Raw genomic sequence first — 20,015 nt, 5'->3', positions numbered from 1 at the left:
CATACAGAGCCAACTTCCTACTTTGGTGGATCAGCGGTGGGGTACAAGACTTTGCATTTGCTGGACTACTCAGCCAATACCTGATCACACGACAAATTCCAAAATTGTCATTAGAAATTGATTTTTGCAATTTGAAAAGTTTTCTAAATTCTTAAAAGACCTGCTAGGGCCTTGTGTTAGATCCTGTTTAGCATTTCTTTTAGAGTTTAAAAGTTTGTTAAAAGTTTGAATTAGATTCTAGAATCAGTTTTAGTTTCTTAAAAAGTATTCCAACTTTTAGAAGCATAATGTCTAGCACAGATGTGAATGTGGTGGAACTCGACACCACACCTTACCTCCATCTACAGATGAGAGAGCTAAGGTCACTCTGTAAACTAAAGAAAATAACAATGGGCCCCAAACCTACCAAAATACAGCTCCAGGAGCTTTTGGCAGAGTTTGAAAAGGCCAACCCCTCTGAGGGTGGCAACTCAGAGGAAGAGGATAGTGACTTGGAGGACAATTCCCCCCTACCAGTCCTATCTAGGGAGAACAGGGTCCCTCAAACCCTGACTCCAAAAATAATAGTCAGAGATGCTGGTTCCCTCACAGGAGAGACCAACACCTCTGAAATCACTGAGGATAGCCCCAGTGAAGAGGACATCCAGTTAGCCAGGATGGCCAAAAGATTGGCTTTGGAAAGACAGATCCTAGCCATAGAGAGGGAAAGACAAGAGATGGGCCTAGGACCCATCAATGGTGGCAGCAACATAAATAGGGTCAGAGATTCTCCTGACATGTTGAAAATCCCTAAAGGGATTGTAACTAAATATGAAGATGGTGATGACATCACCAAATGGTTCACAGCTTTTGAGAGGGCTTGTGTAACCAGAAAAGTGAACAGATCTCACTGGGGTGCTCTCCTGTGGGAAATGTTCACAGGAAAGTGTAGGGATAGACTCCTCACACTCTCTGGACAAGATGCAGAATCTTATGACCTCATGAAGGGTACCCTGATTGAGGGCTTTGGATTCTCCACTGAGGAGTATAGGATTAGATTCAGGGGGGCTCAAAAATCCTCGAGCCAGACCTGGGTTGACTTTGTAGACTACTCAGTGAAAACACTAGATGGTTGGATTCAAGGCAGTGGTGTAAGTAATTATGATGGGCTGTACAATTTATTTGTGAAAGAACACCTGTTAAGTAATTGTTTCAATGATAAACTGCATCAGCATCTGGTAGACCTAGGACCAATTTCTCCCCAAGAATTGGGAAAGAAGGCGGACCATTGGGTCAAGACAAGGGTGTCCAAGACTTCAACAGGGGGTGACCAAAAGAAAGGGGTCACAAAGACTCCCCAGGGGAAGGGTGATGAGACAACCAAAACTAAAAATAGTAAAGAGTCTTCTACAGGCCCCCAAAAACCTGCACAGGAGGGTGGGCCCAGAGCCTCTTCACAAAACAATGGGTACAAGGGTAAAAACTTTGATCCCAAAAAGGCCTGGTGTCATAGCTGTAAACAGCATGGACACCAAACTGGAGACAAGGCCTGTCCCAAGAAAGATTCCACTCCAAACTCCCATCCAGGTAACACTGGTATGGCTAGTCTCCAAGTGGGATCAACAGTGTGCCCAGAGCAAATCAGGGTCCACACTGAAGCTACTCTAGTTTCTGAGGGTGGGGTGGACTTAGCCACACTAGCTGTCTGGCCGCCTAACATGCAAAAATACAGACAGCAACTCTTAATTAATGGGACTAGAATAGAGGGCCTGAGGGATACAGGTGCCAGTGTCACCATGGTGACAGAGAAACTGGTTTCCCCTGGCCAATACCTGACTGGAAAAACTTACACAGTCACCAACGCTGACAATCAGAGAAAAGTACATCCCATGGCAATGGTTACTTTAGAATGGGGAGGGGTCAATGGCCTGAAACAGGTGGTGGTCTCCTCAAATATCCCAGTGGACTGTCTGCTTGGAAATGACCTGGAGTCCTCAGCATGGGCTGAGGTAGAGCTAAAAACCCATGCAGCCATGCTGGGTATCCCTGAACTGGTGTGTGTGAAAACAAGAGCACAGTGCAAGGCACAGGGTGAAAAAGTAGAGCTGGAGTCTGGAAAAATGGCCCAGCCTACCAAGAGAACAGGAAAGTCAGTTGGGAAACCAACTGCAACACAGCAAAAGAAAGGGAACCTCTCTTCTCAGGAAGAAGTTCTGCCCTCTGAGGGAACTGAGCCTTTGGAACTTGAACCTTATCAGGTTGAGCTCTTAGGCCCAGGGGGACCCTCAAGGGAAGAGCTGTGTAAGGGACAAGAAACCTGTCCCTCTCTTGAAGGCCTTAGGCAGCAAGCTGCTGAAGAGTCCAAAGGCAAGAAAAATGGAACACATAGGGTCTATTGGGAAGATGGGCTCCTGTACACTGAGGCCAGAGACCCCAAACCTGGTGCCACTAGGAGAGTGGTAGTGCCTCAGCTGTTCAGAGAGTTCATCCTAACATTGGCCCATGACATTCCCCTTGCTGGACATTTGGGACAAACCAAGACGTGGGAGAGGTTAGTCAACCACTTCTACTGGCCCAATATGTCCAACATGGTTAAGGAGTTTTGCCTCTCCTGCCCCACCTGTCAAGCCAGTGGTAAGACAGGTGGGCACCCAAAGGCCCCCCTCATTCCACTACCAGTGGTGGGGGTGCCCTTTGAAAGAGTGGGTGTGGACATAGTTGGTCCACTGGAACCTCCCACAGCCTCAGGAAATATGTATATCCTGGTAGTAGTGGATCATGCTACCAGGTATCCTGAAGCTATTCCCCTTAGGTCGACTACTGCCCCTGCAGTAGCCAAGGCCCTCATTGGTATCTTTACCAGGGTGGGTTTCCCTAAGGAGGTGGTGTCTGACAGAGGTACCAACTTCATGTCAGCATACCTAAAGCACATGTGGAATGAGTGTGGAGTGACTTATAAATTCACTACACCTTACCATCCACAAACTAATGGCTTAGTTGAGAGATTCAACAAGACATTAAAAGGCATGATCATGGGGCTCCCAGAAAAACTCAAAAGGAGATGGGATGTCCTCCTGCCATGTCTGCTTTTCGCTTACAGGGAGGTACCACAGAAGGGAGTAGGGTTCTCACCCTTTGAACTTCTGTTTGGTCATCCTGTAAGGGGACCACTTGCCCTTGTTAAAGAAGGCTGGGAGAGACCTCTCCATGAGCCTAAACAGGACATAGTGGACTATGTACTTGGCCTTCGCTCTAGAATGGCAGAGTACATGGAAAAGGCAACCAAAAACCTTGAGGCCAGCCAACAGCTCCAGAAGTTTTGGTATGACCAAAAGGCTGCACTGGTTGAGTTCCAACCAGGGCAGAAAGTCTGGGTTCTGGAGCCTGTGGCTCCCAGGGCACTCCAGGACAAATGGAGTGGCCCTTACCCAGTACTAGAAAGGAAGAGTCAGGTCACCTACTTGGTGGACCTGGGCACAAGCAGGAGCCCCAAGAGGGTGATCCATGTGAACCGCCTTAAGCTCTTCCATGACAGGGCTGATGTGAATCTGTTGATGGTAACAGATGAGGATCAGGAGGCAGAGAGTGAACCTCTCCCTGATCTTCTGTCATCAGACCCAAAAGATGGCACAGTAGATGGAGTGATCTACTCAGACACCCTCTCTGGCCAACAGCAAGCTGATTGTAGGAGAGTCCTACAACAGTTTCCTGAACTCTTCTCCTTGACCCCTGGTCAGACACACCTGTGTACCCATGATGTGGACACAGGAGACAGCATGCCTGTCAAGAACAAAATCTTTAGACAATCTGACCATGTCAAAGAAAGCATCAAGGTGGAAGTCCACAAGATGCTGGAATTGGGAGTAATTGAGCGCTCTGACAGCCCCTGGGCTAGCCCAGTGGTCTTAGTCCCCAAACCTCACACCACAGATGGAAAGAAAGAGATGAGGTTTTGTGTGGACTACAGAGGGCTCAATTCTGTCACCAAGACAGATGCCCATCCAATTCCAAGAGCTGATGAGCTCATTGATAAATTAGGTGCTGCCAAATTTCTAAGTACCTTTGACTTGACAGCAGGGTACTGGCAAATAAAAATGGCACCTGGAGCAAAAGAAAAGACAGCATTCTCCACACCTGATGGGCATTATCAGTTTACTGTTATGCCCTTTGGTTTAAAGAATGCCCCTGCCACCTTCCAAAGGTTGGTGAATCAAGTCCTTGCTGGCTTGGAGTCCTTTAGCACAGCTTATCTTGATGATATTGCTGTCTTTAGCTCCACCTGGCAGGATCACCTGGTCCACCTGAGGAAGGTTTTGAAGGCTCTGCAATCTGCAGGCCTCTCTATCAAGGCATCCAAATGCCAGATAGGGCAGGGAACTGTGGTTTACTTGGGACACCTTGTAGGTGGAGGCCAAGTTCAGCCACTCCAACCCAAGATCCAGACTATTCTGGACTGGGTAGCTCCAAAAACCCAGACTCAAGTCAGGGCATTCCTTGGCTTGACTGGGTACTATAGGAGGTTTGTGAAGGGATATGGATCCATTGTGACAGCCCTCACTGAACTCACCTCCAAGAAGATGCCCAAGAAAGTGAACTGGACTGTAGAATGCCAACAGGCCTTTGACACCCTGAAACAGGCAATGTGCTCAGCACCAGTTCTCAAAGCTCCAGATTATTCTAAGCAGTTCATTGTGCAGACTGATGCCTCTGAACATGGGATAGGGGCAGTTTTGTCCCAAACAAATGATGATGGCCTTGACCAGCCTGTTGCTTTCATTAGCAGGAGGTTACTCCCCAGGGAGCAGCGTTGGAGTGCCATTGAGAGGGAGGCCTTTGCTGTGGTTTGGTCCCTGAAGAAGCTGAGACCATACCTCTTTGGGACTCACTTCCTAGTTCAAACTGACCACAGACCTCTCAAATGGCTGATGCAAATGAAAGGTGAAAATCCTAAACTGTTGAGGTGGTCCATCTCCCTACAGGGAATGGACTTTATAGTGGAACACAGACCTGGGACTGCCCATGCCAATGCAGATGGCCTTTCCAGGTTCTTCCACTTAGAAAATGAAGACTCTCTTGGGAAAGGTTAGTCTCATCCTCTTTCGTTTGGGGGGGGGTTGTGTAAGGAAATGCCTCCTTGGCATGGTTGCCCCCTGACTTTTTGCCTTTGCTGATGCTATGTTTACAATTGAAAGTGTGCTGAGGCCTGCTAACCAGGCCCCAGCACCAGTGTTCTTTCCCTAACCTGTACTTTTGTATCCACAATTGGCAGACCCTGGCATCCAGATAAGTCCCTTGTAACTGGTACTTCTAGTACCAAGGGCCCTGATGCCAAGGAAGGTCTCTAAGGGCTGCAGCATGTCTTATGCCACCCTAGAGACCTCTCACTCAGCACAGACACACTGCTTGCCAGCTTGTGTGTGCTAGTGAGGACAAAACAAGTAAGTCGACATGGCACTCCCCTCAGGGTGCCATGCCAGCCTCTCACTGCCTATGCAGTATAGGTAAGACACCCCTCTAGCAGGCCTTACAGCCCTAAGGCAGGGTGCACTATACCATAGGTGAGGGTACCAGTGCATGAGCATGGTACCCCTACAGTGTCTAAACAAAATCTTAGACATTGTAAGTGCAGGGTAGCCATAAGAGTATATGGTCTGGGAGTTTGTCAAACACGAACTCCACAGCCCCATAATGGCTACACTGAAAACTGGGAAGTTTGGTATCAAACTTCTCAGCACAATAAATGCACACTGATGCCAGTGTACATTTTATTGTAAACTACACCCCAGAGGGCACCTTAGAGGTGCCCCCTGAAACCTATCCGACTATCTGTGTAGGCTGACTAGTTTTAGCAGCCTGCCACAAACCGAGACATGTTGCTGGCCCCATGGGGAGAGTGCCTTTGTCACTCTGAGGCCAGTAACAAAGCCTGCACTGGGTGGAGATGCTAACACCTCCCCCAGGCAGGAATTGTCACACCTGGCGGTGAGCCTCAAAGGCTCACCTCCTTTGTGCCAACCCAGCAGGACACTCCAGCTAGTGGAGTTGCCCGCCCCCTCCGGCCAGGCCCCACTTTTGGCGGCAAGGCCGGAGAAAATAATGAGAAAAACAAGGAGGAGTCACTGGCCAGTCAGGACAGCCCCTAAGGTGTCCTGAGCTGAAGTGACTCTAACTTTTAGAAATCCTCCATCTTGCAGATGGAGGATTCCCCCAATAGGGTTAGGATTGTGACCCCCTCCCCTTGGGAGGAGGCACAAAGAGGGTGTACCCACCCTCAGGGCTAGTAGCCATTGGCTACTAACCCCCCAGACCTAAACACGCCCTAAAATTTAGTATTTAAGGGCTACCCTGAACCCTAGAAAATCAGATTCCTGCAACTACAAGAAGAAGGACTGCCCAGCTGAAAACCCCTGCAGCGGAAGACCAGAAGACGACAACTGCCTTGGCTCCAGAAACTCACCGGCCTGTCTCCTGCCTTCCAAAGATCCTGCTCCAGCGACGCCTTCCGAAGGGACCAGCGACCTCGACATCCTCTGAGGACTGCCCCTGCTTCGAAAAGACAAGAAACTCCCGAGGACAGCGGACCTGCTCCAAGAAAAGCTGCAACTTTGTTTCCAGCAGCTTTAAAGAACCCTGCAAGCTCCCCGCAAGAAGCGTGAGACTTGCAACACTGCACCCGGCGACCCCGACTCGGCTGGTGGAGATCCGACACCTCAGGAGGGACCCCAGGACTACTCTGATACTGTGAGTACCAAAACCTGTCCCCCCTGAGCCCCCACAGCGCCGCCTGCAGAGGGAATCCCGAGGCTTCCCCTGACCGCGACTCTTTGAACCTAAAGTCCCGACGCCTGGGAGAGACCCTGCACCCGCAGCCCCCAGGACCTGAAGGACCGGACTTTCACTGGAGAAGTGACCCCCAGGAGTCCCTCTCCCTTGCCCAAGTGGAGGTTTCCCCGAGGGAACCCCCCCCTTGCCTGCCTGCAGCGCTGAAGAGATCCCGAGATCTCTCATAGACTAACATTGCGAACCCGACGCTTGTGTCTACACTGCACCCGGCCGCCCCCGCGCCGCTGAGGGTGAAATTTCTGTGTGGACTTGTGTCCCCCCCGGTGCCCTACAAAACCCCCCTGGTCTGCCCTCCGAAGACGCGGGTACTTACCTGCAAGCAGACCGGAACCGGGGCACCCCCTTCTCTCCATTCTAGCCTATGTGTTTTGGGCACCACTTTGAACTCTGCACCTGACCGGCCCTGAGCTGCTGGTGTGGTGACTTTGGGGTTGCTCTGAACCCCCAACGGTGGGCTACCTTGGACCAAGAACTGAACCCTGTAAGTGTCTTACTTACCTGGTAAAACTAACAAATACTTACCTCCCCTAGGAACTGTGAAAATTGCACTAAGTGTCCACTTTTAAAACAGCTATTTGTCAATAACTTGAAAAGTATACATGCAATTTTGATGATTTGAAGTTCCTAAAGTACTTACCTGCAATACCTTTCGAATGAGCTATTACATGTAGAATTTGAACCTGTGGTTCTTAAAATAAACTAAGAAAAGATATTTTTTTCTATATAAAAACCTATTGGCTGGATTTGTCTCTGAGTGTGTGTACCTCATTTATTGTCTATGTGTATGTACAACAAATGCTTAACACTACTCCTTGGATAAGCCTACTGCTCGACCACACTACCACAAAATAGAGCATTAGTATTATCTCTTTTTACCACTATTTTACCTCTAAGGGGAACCCTTGGACTCTGTGCATGCTATTCCTTACTTTGAAATAGCACATACAGAGCCAACTTCCTACAGTTCCCATTCGTGGACTTCTTGGTGTGAACTTATAAGTAGTTTTGCTAAGTCGTTGTCCAACTCTGGAGGTATTCCGCTATGCAGTGGCAAAGGGAGCAAAGCCAAATTGCTTTGAACTAGAAGAGAGGCTAAGAGCGGGTACTGCCTTGCTTGTGTAGGAAGTATATTGCTGTCAAGTTGTCTGTTTAGACTATCATTACCTTCACCTTTTTATGTAGGAGGAAGACTTTGAGGTCGAGCTGAATTGCTAGGATTTTGAGGTTGTTGATGTGGTAGCCCTGTGGTTGCGCAGTCTACAATGCATGTACTGCTATGAGGTCTGGGATGAGTCCGTGGTGGATGGTGACTTGCAGCAAAGGGTATTTGTAAGGCCAGCCCTGAAACAGATTGTTGCTGTTCCACCACTGCAGAGATCAATGAACAATGGCCTTCACCAACACTGATCCTCTATGTGATCCTCCACTTGGGACCACTGTGCTGCAAGGCACTACTGAATAGGGCGCATGTGCAGTCCGGTATGGGGCACTATGGAGAAGCAGCACGGCAGCCATAAAAAGAGGGGGCATTACTGTTCTGACTAGAAGACAACAATTTGGCTTAAAAAGAGGGACAATCTGCTGGAAAGCAATGACTCTTTGGGGTAGACCTTGCTTGTTCCTGTATATATAGTTTACCCTAGGAAGAGATGCATTTGTAGAAGGACCAGGTTTGGTGATGTTTATAGTGAAGGCTAAGGTGTGCTGGAGAAATATAGCAGTCTGTGACAGGTGAAGCATTAAAGCTTGTTTGAGCTCTTGATTAGCAAATTGTCTAAATAGGGGAATAGGTTAATGCACCCTTGTTTTAGATGTGCGACCACTGCTTACTATTTGGTGGTGACCCTTGGGGTGGAGGTTATGCCAAAAGGCAAGACTTTGAATTCATAATGAGGGCCAATAACTACAAAGCACAGGTAGCATAGGGTTGGGTGAACAAGGGTTACAAACATATGCATCCTTTAAATCCAAAGCTATCATGAAGTTGCCTTTTTGTAGCAGAGGTATGCTGAAGGCATCACAATGTAAAAATGTTCCAACAGGATTTATTGGTTGAGGTGCCTGAGACAGAAGACTGGTTTGAGGGTAAGAAAGTAAAGGGAGTAAACCCCCTTTCCCTTGGTGTTGTAAGGGAACTAGTTTGATGGCTCCTTTCTGCAAAAGGGCTTGTACTTCTTCCCCTAGAAGCATAGGTGATACCTGCTGGGAGGCGAGGTGGTATGTTGGGAGGGTAGGAATAAAGCTCTAGGCAGTACCTATGTGGGACCACAGTAAGAACCCATAGTTCTGAAGTTAATTCCTGCCAGTGCATCATAAAATCCTGGTGCCCCCTCAAAGCAGTTATTGTGTGTGTGTGTGTGTGGTTAGTGGGAGGTGTAGGGAATCAGTGCATTATGGTGGTGATAAACGCCCCCTTTCTAGAACCTCTCATGCCTCTTCTTCTATTGTTTCTCCTATACCAGACTTGTGTGCAGCTTGTAGGAGTGTAGGGGCCTTGCTGTTGCTGCCTCCAGCAAAAGCCTGCATCTGGGAAGGTGATATTGGAACCCCCCATGGTATTGCTGCCTTCAAAAAGAGCCTCTCTGGCAAGTGGTCTGCATAACACCTCTGGCCTTGGACGGTATCCTTTTTAATTATTTTCAAGCATTTGGTTTACCTGTGGTCCAAGCAGGTGTTCTCCATCAAAGGGGAAGTAGGTGTTGTTGCACCTCAGGACTAAACCCTGAGATACAGTGCCATGCCGTTCGCTGCATTAGAATACTTGTATTAATTCTTCTGAGCTGCAGTATCAACTGCATCAAGGCACAATGTATAGTTGCTTTAAAGAACAATTTGCCAGCGGGGACCCATTGCCCCCCTACCCTCCAGCAGTATTCGGGCAGCAGGCATTGCAGCAAATCCTGCATTTGATCCCAATGGGCTTTAGTGCATCTTGCCAGTATACCAACAGAACTGGCAATGCGCCAGTAGTCAGAGACTCCTGTGGCCACCTGCTTAAGTGCTGTGCCTAACGTTTTACTCTCCTTGCCGAGTGGGGAACATTCCTCATCCCTTCAGAATCTTGCATGTTTACATGCAAAAAGAAAGACTAGGAGTCCGGTTCCACATATCCCCTGATTTATGGGGGATCATCGGGTGAGGCCTTGTACTTACATTCCATAGTTGGGGTTACTACACTTGCTTTGAGTTTGGCGAGGTCTCAACTAAGAAGTCATCCTCCTCCTAAAGGTCCACTTTGTGGTTTTTAGCAACCTTGTGTATAACCTTGTGGTAAGAGGTTGTGTTGTCAGGGTTTGGACAGATACAGATCTGCGTCAGGGTACCCTCTAGGGTCTATATTATAGCCTTCCCAGGGGCATCTACCCGTACCTGGTTCCCTGGAGGTGTCACATGGCTCATTTAAGTGGTAGGGGCTGTCTGTTCCAGCCAAAGATTGAGGTAAACCCTGAGGTGCGTAATCTTTGCATGATCTGTTTGAAAGCTGTGGACGTGTGTTTGGGGGGGAGGGGGAGAGGCGGTAGTGGTGGAGGAGGAGACGACGCGGAAAGGGCAAATTAAATAGAGCTTGTGCCATTGTCCTCCTTTTGTGCTTTGGAGCCAGGTGTGGCATGAGGCAAAAGTAGGCCTCCGCTTAAGGGTAGGGCGTCAACCACTTCCGGTGGTGGTTTTGCTGTAATCCACCCTGCCCATGGATGAATGTAAAGTTTCTTTTGCTTGGCATCAAGCTCTACCTTTAGCAGCTCAAAGGTTGCCAATGGGGGTACTCTGCCTCGGCTATAGTGACAGTTCAAGGTATTGTCCGTTTGCATGTCCCTCTTACCCTGAGCTGGGGTTGTTCTTTCTCAAAGTCAGAGCTGGAACAGGTGGTCATGTCCTGCAATGGTTGGTGAGCAGGAATGGCTGAGAATCCCACATCCTCTACACATAGTATAGTCTTGTTGTGGGAACAAACTGATATTACACAGCTGACGTTGGTCAGACCACAGGTATTTCACCTAACAGGGGGCAGTGTAGAAAATGGATCCGTTCCATCACCAGTTTGCATATCCTTGAAGAAGAAACCATCCAGGAAAGGCTTGGGGGGTGGGGGGAGGTGGGGTTCAAGGCCTTGAGCCCAGCCCACGGCTCAGTGGTAGAGTCTGTTGATCCTCAGTGTCATGAAAATCTTGTTAGTGAGCCAGCAGTACCATAACAGATTAACCTGAGATTGATACTGAAAAGAAGACCGAGGACAGTGGAAAAAGTTTTGAAGGGTGCCTTGATCCTGGAGCTCCGGTCCTCACACCTGAACCAGAAGGCCGAAGAAAAAACAATCTAACATGGAGGTGATGCCCATAAGCAATGCCAGAATAAGGAGGTGTCACCATATACCTTGTGACTGAAAATCCATTTTCAAGGGGATGAGGATGGCTCTCAATGGAGTAGGATGTGAGCTTTTAGCCTCCCCGGTCTCCTGTGTTAAAACCACCACCTTCAACGGCACCTGGGCCAGCGCAACCGCTACACTCGCTGTGGGATGTGCTTCTGATGACCCCCTGTGCAGCGGTGGCACCGCACAGCCACACGAGGTGATGACCCTGGCAGAAATGATCATGCTGAGGTCTAGCATTGCTATGTTCACCATTTTGTGGCCTCTGTGCAGCGCTGCGGCATCAGAGGCGGACCTGAAGCACTCTGGGTGACCTGCACCCTACCTGGACCACTTGCTGCGCCAGCCTCCTAAGTCTCCGAGGGGGGAGTGGCACCAACACTGTACGGTGGACTCTGGCAGAGGCTCCTGAACTCTGCTGCAGGCTCCCAGAGCTTGCCTGAAGAGCAAGGCCCTGCCTGGAGAACGGGGGCGGAGACCTGCGGCTGCCTCCGGGGAGCAGACTGGCTGAAGCGAGCCCCTGGCATTGTGAACTCTGGAGCACCATGGTTCTTGATGCCAGGGACAGCAACCTGGACTCAGAGGAGCAGGAAAGGATGTAATCTAGGCACTCGGGCACACATGGAAAGTGGCGGTCTGCAGAGAGAGCTGCAGAGAGCTGTTTAAATCCCCTAGCACTCCATGTCCCCAACTACAGCTGTAGGGTTGCCCAGTGAGCTGGTCTACCGTTATGCTGGTACACAGAGGCCTCGGGGGAGTGATTGCATGAGTATGAAATCGCCTGGAGGTGTGAAATAACTCAGGTGTTCCTCAGTGGATCTGCCCCTCACGCCTGGTGCTCCCCACGTGGCAGACGATACGTGGCTCTGGGCATTCATCCTCATCATCATTAACAAGTCTACTCATCCTACCGGCTTTGCCATCTCTAATCTGCTCCTGATACTGTCCCCTGGGATGCCCAGAAGCCAATTTGGAGACCACTTAGCAGCGCTTGACTCGGTTGGTAGTCTGTTCTTCATCAATCCTTGGTGAGATCTACTGAGACAACTGGGGAACTTACTAGAGCAGTGGCGGGGTGGCAGTTCCTGAGGCAGACACTCTCTTCTGGCATCCGAAGTTGGACTCCTTGAGAAACGCCACAGCAGGACAATTGTATTGGTTTCAGCCGGCACCCTCTGGAACTACCTGGGCATACCCCGCCTATAGGCACACCTGGGTGCACTCTGGGCCCCCTTGGGCCAGGACTAAACCAGAGCAGACCGGTGACTGGACACAGGTTTGGCGGTGCGCTGGGGGGCCCACACCCCCTTCCTGCCAACTCCAGAGATAGACAAAATCAGAACAGACCTGGCTGCTTCTGAAGGCACCCCCTCGCCTGCACCACAAAATATTACATGAACCACTTCTTGCAAGTGATACGATCTGAGATTGGAGCGCTCAGAGCAGACTTTAAAACATGCATTAAAGACATGAATAAAAAAGGTATCGGACATAAGGAAGTGGGTACATGACCTTGAGCGCACCATGGTCAATAGATCGGAGGACCAGTAGATTTTATGGAGTTGGGTCACTACCTTGGAAGAGCAACATATAAACTACAAACCAAGCAAGAGGATTTAGAAAACTGCAGCCATCGTAATAACATATGTATGCTGGTGGGTCCAAGAAGGCTCCGACATTATGGCATTCATGGCGGCCCTTTTTCAGGCGATCCGGGGAGACCCAGATGCGCCCCCACCTGTCCTGGATAAGACATACCGTGTGGCTTCCACCCTGAACTGTTGAGACACAGCCTCAGACATTTTAGCTCAAGTCCACTATTTTACAGTGGGCTATCCTGCAGACCGCAAGGAAGAAAGCAGAGTTAGCCTACCGGGGGCATACCATTCAGTTGTTCCAGGATCTCTGAACTACAACAGAGTTCTGAACAATAACAGAAAAGCTTAGCACTATGGATGTTAAGTACAAGTGGGGCTATCCATTTGCCTTGCTCTTTATGTGGGAAGGAAAGCAAAGGTCATTGCTCTTCTTGGCAGAGGAACAGCACCTGTTGGGTATGTCGTCCTCTAAAGAAGAGGGCCCCTCTTCCCCAACCCCAGGTGCTCACAGAGATAGTCTGAAGTTTCTTTGGACAACCTTAGGACCTCAACGCTCTGACAAAGGCCAGGCGGAGATGACCACGCATGAAACTAAGAACAATATTATATAACACCTGCACAATGTATCAAAGGAAGTCTTTCCAGTGCCCTCCATTGCCGGATCTCTCCAACAAGGCTAGGAGTAGTTGAGACTAGATTCAATTCCCCTTGTTGAGATGTCCTGCTGATGCTCAGTCCGACTTCATAATGAGAAGATGGTGGAGGCAGCCGGTGAGACCGGTGTGATGGCTTGGTGGTTGTCGGAGACACCTTAACATTCATGTTTGAAGACCCTGCCTCCAGGTGTTCTGCACCCCGAGAGGATGACTACTTTGGCAAAATGCATAACGTTTGGTTCCGGTTTCTGTGGGCAGCGGATCCACAAGTTGCTGATTGGACATACAGTGACATTATTAGACATGTGGGAATGCAGGCTTTGGATTTCAATGTACTTCATACTTAGGAGGTTCAGACTCCAGCGGTCACACTGTATAATGGATAAAGTCATTAAATGACTCTCCCGGAATGTGCGGGGACAGAACTCACCGAATAAGCACAGACAGGTTTGGAACTACATCCTAATCCATGACCCTGGTATTTTATTCCTGCAAGAAACTCATCTACGCGGAGTGGACAGACATAGAATGGCAACCCCAAAATACTCAACATGCCACTGGACTTTCACTGACTTTAAGACATTGGGAGTGGGGAAATTTCATATAGGCTCAAAGATTACTAAAGTAGTGAGAGACAGAGAAGGCCGATTCTTGACTCTGCATATGACTACGGGGAAACAACACCTCATAGTACTCAATATATATGCCCCAAACATTTCACAAAATACCTACATCTGCTTTGTATTATGGGAACAACTACAGAAGGTTGAAGGGGATGTCATAGTGTGGGGGGGTGGGTGATTTCAATCTAGTCTGGGACCCCTCAATTGACAGAAGCTTGTGCATCACATCAAGGAGCGAGGGCCATGTCAGCTCAGCTGAAACAAGAGATAACAGACCTGGGCCTCATAGACTCTTGGCGTTATAAACACCCAGACGCCCTAGACTATTTGTTCTATTTGCATTCTATTCTCATGTCCATGCCTTGTACTTGCAGATAGTGTCATGAGCAAGTAATCTCCCTCCTCCTTGCTGTAGGCACAGCCAAAATATCAGCTATTTCTTTATCTGATCATGCACATGTTGAACTAACTTGGTCACCCACATTCCACCCCGCAGGGTCCACACCCTGGTGGCAGCTACCTGCACAGCTCCTACATGACCCAGTGGACATGGAGGCAATACATGAGGGCATCATAGACTATTTTGCACACAACGTGGGGCAGGATAACTCACTTCTGATGCTATGGGATGGGTTCAAGGCCATAATTAGGGGGGTGATTACTTCCATAGCCAAAGCTAGACACTGGGAGGCTTGCTTAGTCAAAGACAATTTGACAGTGGCGATTAAGACCTTGGAGCACCAAGACAAAACGGCACCCTCCTGGTGCCTTAAGAGGCAACTAGCAGTACTGCGGGGACAGTTGCGCACCCATCGGACAAACAAGAAAGACTGCTCATTATTGACGCTACAGCAACGGTATTATTAAGGCGGGAATAAGGTGGGTACCCTCTTGGCATGTAAACTACGTCAGGCCTGTGCAAAGCTCACAGTGCTGAACTCCGGGCACCAACAAACAAGAAAAACAACTTGAACTTTTAAATTATTTGATCTGTAAAATCACTGCTTCCTACAAGGAACACAGCAGGGAGTCCTCTATCACCACTCCTACTCAGCCTTGTGGTGGAACCAGTGGATATCAAAGTTAGACATGCAGGCGATCGCGACGGCATTACATTTGGTGCTCAAATACACAAAATTAATGTATTCGCGTATACTCAAACAAGCCCCCCGCGCAGCGCATACATAGCTACACCAACCAAAACGGCCCTAGATGTTTGGTATAAACTGGCCCTTAAGAAGGGTTTGACAACTTTCCCCTCTCATGATACCCCAATTGCCCGTAATCCAGTGCTTCCACCAGCTATGCCTTCCGTTGGTTTCAAGCAATGGACTGACAATGAATGCTGGACTCTCAAGACATATTTATAGCACCTACTATAAAAACATTCAAACAATGCAAAGTGGACTATAGACTGCCTGACTTCACCAAGTTGGCGTACCTTCAGTTGCAACACTGGGCACTTCATCCTTCTATATATCCTATTGTTATTCAACCACACTCCCTTCGAAAAATTGGCGAGCACATACACAGGCATGAGGGGACTGATCTCCAGCATGTATAGCACTATTCAACACTTTGCGCCCACTTCTCTTCATCACCATCAATCCCATTGGGACAAGGCTAGTACAGAGGGTCTAACACCTAAACAATGGGATAATCTGTGGCGTGATATCCCCAAAACCTACTGCTGTATCTCTCTACAAACTCATGTTTCAATGGTATCTCACACCGACTCGTCTGAGCACCATTTACACCGGCACCTCAGATATCTGTTGGCACGGTCTAGATTCTTGTGGCGATTTCCAAAATATCTGCTGGTCTTGTTTCTCCATTACCACCTTTGGGAAGAAATCCTTAGCCATATCAAAACCACAGTGGGCTTTCCCATCCACACACCTTATCATGTAAATACCTTGGCGATGAACCAGGTTGATTGGACTCTTATTAGTTACATGCTGGTAGACAGTTAACTGCTAAACAAATGGAAACACTCACCATTGCACAGTGGATGGTCCGGTTATGGTACGTGCTGGTCGTGGAACAACTATCATACAAGCTGACTGGAACCAAATCTAAACTCCAAAAGATCTGGCGCCCCCCCTGCTACACTACCTCACTCCCATTGAATTCACCTGCTCAAACTCCCCACAACAGAGTATTTGCTTGATGTTTCTCAGGTTTACAACTATACATTCAGATGAAAACCCTGCCTGTGTCTAATGTTGAAACAACTGCATACACTGTATTTGACCCTCACTGCTGCTATGATTTGGATGCCTTGTGCTGTTCCGGTCACAGTGTATTCACTATGGGCCACATGTATCAAACGTTTTTACATTTGCAAATGGTGCAAATCACTAAATTTCATTGTTTGCGAATGCAAAATTGACTTCCCAAATGTATAAAAGGCATTGGCAGACCCATTTCAGGTAATCCAAGTTTTTTGCGAATCCAAATAGGGAATCGCAATTAGCGATTCCCCATATAGGAAACAGCAAATAGGAATTTCCTATTTGTGATTCCCTAAGCACACGTAACAAGCATTTCCTAAATGCGAAATGGGTATTTTTTAAGAAATGCTATTACCATCAGCGCCAAGCTGGTGGTAACCATGGGCAATTTTTAAAAAAATCCAATAAAATTTCATTTTTTAAAGTGTCATGGAGCATACACATGCCCTTAGGGCATGTGTTCGCTTTACATGTGCACAAATTCTCTTGGTGGTGCATCGAAGAGGGCCTTAGGCCCTCGCCACCCTTGGTTTTGCATTTCACAATTTTGTGATTTCCTAATAAGAAATTGTAATTTATGTAATGCAAAACTATTCACACCTATGGGCTTTTAGGTCCTATTGAAACAAAAGGAGTTGCAATCCCAAATAGCGATTCCCTAATAGAGATTGGGATTCTGTTGGAATCGCTATTAGCGATTCGCTATTTTGTTAAATACTATTTTGCATTCCCTAAATACCGATTTCTTAAAATTTGCTATTTAGGGAATGCAAATTGGGATTTTGATACATCTGGCTCATGGTGTTATATCTATTTACCCGTCCATGGTTTGTAGTGTTAAAACTACAAATATGAATACAAGTAAGCTCTGATTTAATACTATTTGCTGTACCAACCACGATTCTAATATCGTATTCTAGATTTGTCTTGAATCTTACAATAAAAAGATTCAAACAAAAACATTTTGAAAGGACAAACATTTTGTTCTGTAATTAGTGATCTAGATGAGGAAACCTGAAGACCTCCATCAGCCAGCAAAATTGACAAATTTAAAAATAAGCGCCACAAACTTGTTTCCACCTATCTTTATTCACCATTGCAGCTTTTAAGGTGAATTAGAAACGTTACCATTTGCTTTCCTATAACACCTGTACTGAATAACATGGAAGAAGTCCTTATTTAATGAGAAATACTTGACTTACATTTTTGTCTTCCAATGCTTTCTGAAGTTCTTTTTAATTATATTTGACCTTCAACATACTGTCTACCTTAGAATATGAAAATATATTAGCCCCAACACATTTCATTAAAATGTTGAATTAGCAGTACTGTGAACTGCGATACTTGCTTTGTTGGCGGTATTAGGGAGGAATAGATCACACTGTATTTTAATGGAGACTAACATTTTTTCAAAGCAATTTATTTTAAAAGAAAGCGTGCACTTGCAGTTTTACTTAAAACGATTGGTTCCCGTTGTTTCAAATCAAACTCTTAAGTCAGTGGAACTAAGATAGACAATGGTCTGCAGGACTACAGATTCAGAAAGCTGCTACGAATAAATATTCTGCCACAATTTTACTGAGGGAATCCATTTTGCAAAGAACCAAATATTTATACACTCACACACATGCTGGAGTTTTCTGTCAGAGCCATCTTAATCGTAATCTGTTTCAGAACTATCTCCATATAAGTGTACTTTTTCCAATGGAAAATCCAAAATACCAGAGATTTTGCGCTAAAAAGTAAATACTGGAATGCATTGAAAAAGGAAACCCTTAAGCATCACATGTCTCAGGGTGCATAGAGCATTTTAGGTTTGGACGGTCACTATGGTGGGTATGGCTGACCTGACAGAGCAGCGTCGCCACCCTGTTCATGGTCTCAACATTTTCCGACTAATGCAATTGTAAAAAAAAAAATAAAAGAAAAAAAATAAAAATATATATATATATATATATATATATATATATATATATATATATACATATATATATATACACACACACACACACACACATATATATATTTTTACAATTGTGCACACCCAACTATTGTACACTGTCCACGGTTCTAAAACTTTTGCTCACAAACATGTTGAAGAAAACAGATAAACCCTTCTTTCCATCACATCATTATTTGAAATAAAACATTAAAGGGCAATTACGAGTTCCCTTGTATTCTAGGATGGCAACACTACAGTTGCCGTTTCCAATACTTGAAGTATCAATACATTGGGGGAATTACACATTGATTCTCTATAGGGAATTATGGAATGGGCATAACATTCAGAAATCTACTACAGCAACAGACTGCTAAATCGGGATATTATTCTATGAAAAAGTAATTAGCAGCATATATCGGATATATACGATTGCAACACAAGCAAAACAAAAATATACACAAAGCAGTCAGCCTAAAATGGGATAAGGCCTTGTGAAAGTAAACAAGATGTTGAAATTAGGATTAAAGTAGCAGACTGTTATAAGAATTACAATAAATACAATTCAGAAATTGTCTTACTGCCAATAATGTTGCTTTGCCGTCTTTCGTTAGCTTCTTTAATTTTTCTGCAGCATCTTTTTTACTTAGTTTCTTATTTCCTTCTTGAGCTTTCATCTTCTCCTTGAGCATCTCGCGCTTCTCTTTCTCTCTCAATTTGATACGTTTAGCTAGCTTTTTCTTCCTCCTTTCTCTTTTCTTATCTGTGCTCGTCTTCTCAGCATCTGCCTTTAGATCTCCAGCTTTGCTTTTTTCCTATGGCATAAATACTTAGTTTACAAAATCATAAATTGAACTATGCTTTTCAAATTGTACCTACTTTTCCGAAAATCACTTTATAACGAAGATGTCCTAAGTTATTTTGGTACTACATTAATTTCTGTCAGAAGTGCTAAAAATACATTTACATTAATACCACTTTTAGAGTGGTACTCTAAGTTCTTTAGTGTAACAAACTAAAACATAGAACATTATAGATGGGTAATAGTGAATTACTGGGATGTTTTTCACCAAGAGGTTCTAAGTGACATCCAATAGATAACAAATGTGAAGCTTGAGCGGACTATGTCGTCACTCAGAACCCAGAGGCAAAACATATCCTCCGTAATTAATTCAAGCATTACATCCATCAATTTTTTCGTATACGTTTGTGTGCGGTAATGAAAATGTCACTTACCCTGTGTACATCTGTTCGTGGCATCAGTCGCAGTAGATTCGCATGTTTTGCAATAGCTCGCCATCTGGTGTTGGGCCGGAGTGTTACAAGTTGTTTTTCTTCGAAGAAGTCTTTCGAGTCACGGGACCGAGTGACTCCTCCTTTTGTCTCCATTGCGCATGGGCGTCGACTCCATCTTCGATTGTTTTTCCCCGCAGAGGGTGAGGTAGGAGTTGAATTGTAGTAATAGTGCCCATGCAATGGAGTGACTAAGTATGCACCTATTTAAGGTTGAGATGATACATATACAAATAGTTGAAGGTAACTTCCAAACTGGTACAGGCTCCCGGGGAGGCGGGTGGGCACATGCGAATCTACTGCGACTGATGCCACGAACAGATGTACACTGGGTAAGTGACATTTTCAGTTCGATGGCATCTGTCGCTGTAGATACGTATGTTTTGCATAGACTAGTAAGCAGTTATCTCCCCAAAAGCGGTGGATCAGCCTGTAGGAGTGGAAGTAGTCTGAAATAATGTTCTTAGTACGGCTTGACCTA

General features: G+C 46.5%; 1 protein-coding gene across 1 annotated transcript in view; it reads right to left on the bottom strand.

Annotated features, from left to right (window-relative positions):
• MPHOSPH10 (M-phase phosphoprotein 10) overlaps positions 1 to 20,015 on the bottom strand; it is a 174,170-nt gene that overhangs the window by 6,194 nt on the left and 147,961 nt on the right. The window contains exon 10 of the mRNA XM_069222392.1: positions 18,823 to 19,056. Coding sequence (XP_069078493.1) covers positions 18,823 to 19,056 — 234 coding nt within the window. The remainder of the gene's footprint in view (positions 1 to 18,822; positions 19,057 to 20,015) is intronic.

The sequence above is a fragment of the Pleurodeles waltl genome, chromosome 3_1, assembly GCF_031143425.1.
Source record: "Pleurodeles waltl isolate 20211129_DDA chromosome 3_1, aPleWal1.hap1.20221129, whole genome shotgun sequence".
In the NCBI taxonomy this organism is placed as follows: Eukaryota; Metazoa; Chordata; class Amphibia; order Caudata; family Salamandridae; genus Pleurodeles; species Pleurodeles waltl.
Note: the sequence above shows the minus strand (reverse complement) of the source record. Positions and strands in the feature narration are given on the sequence as shown.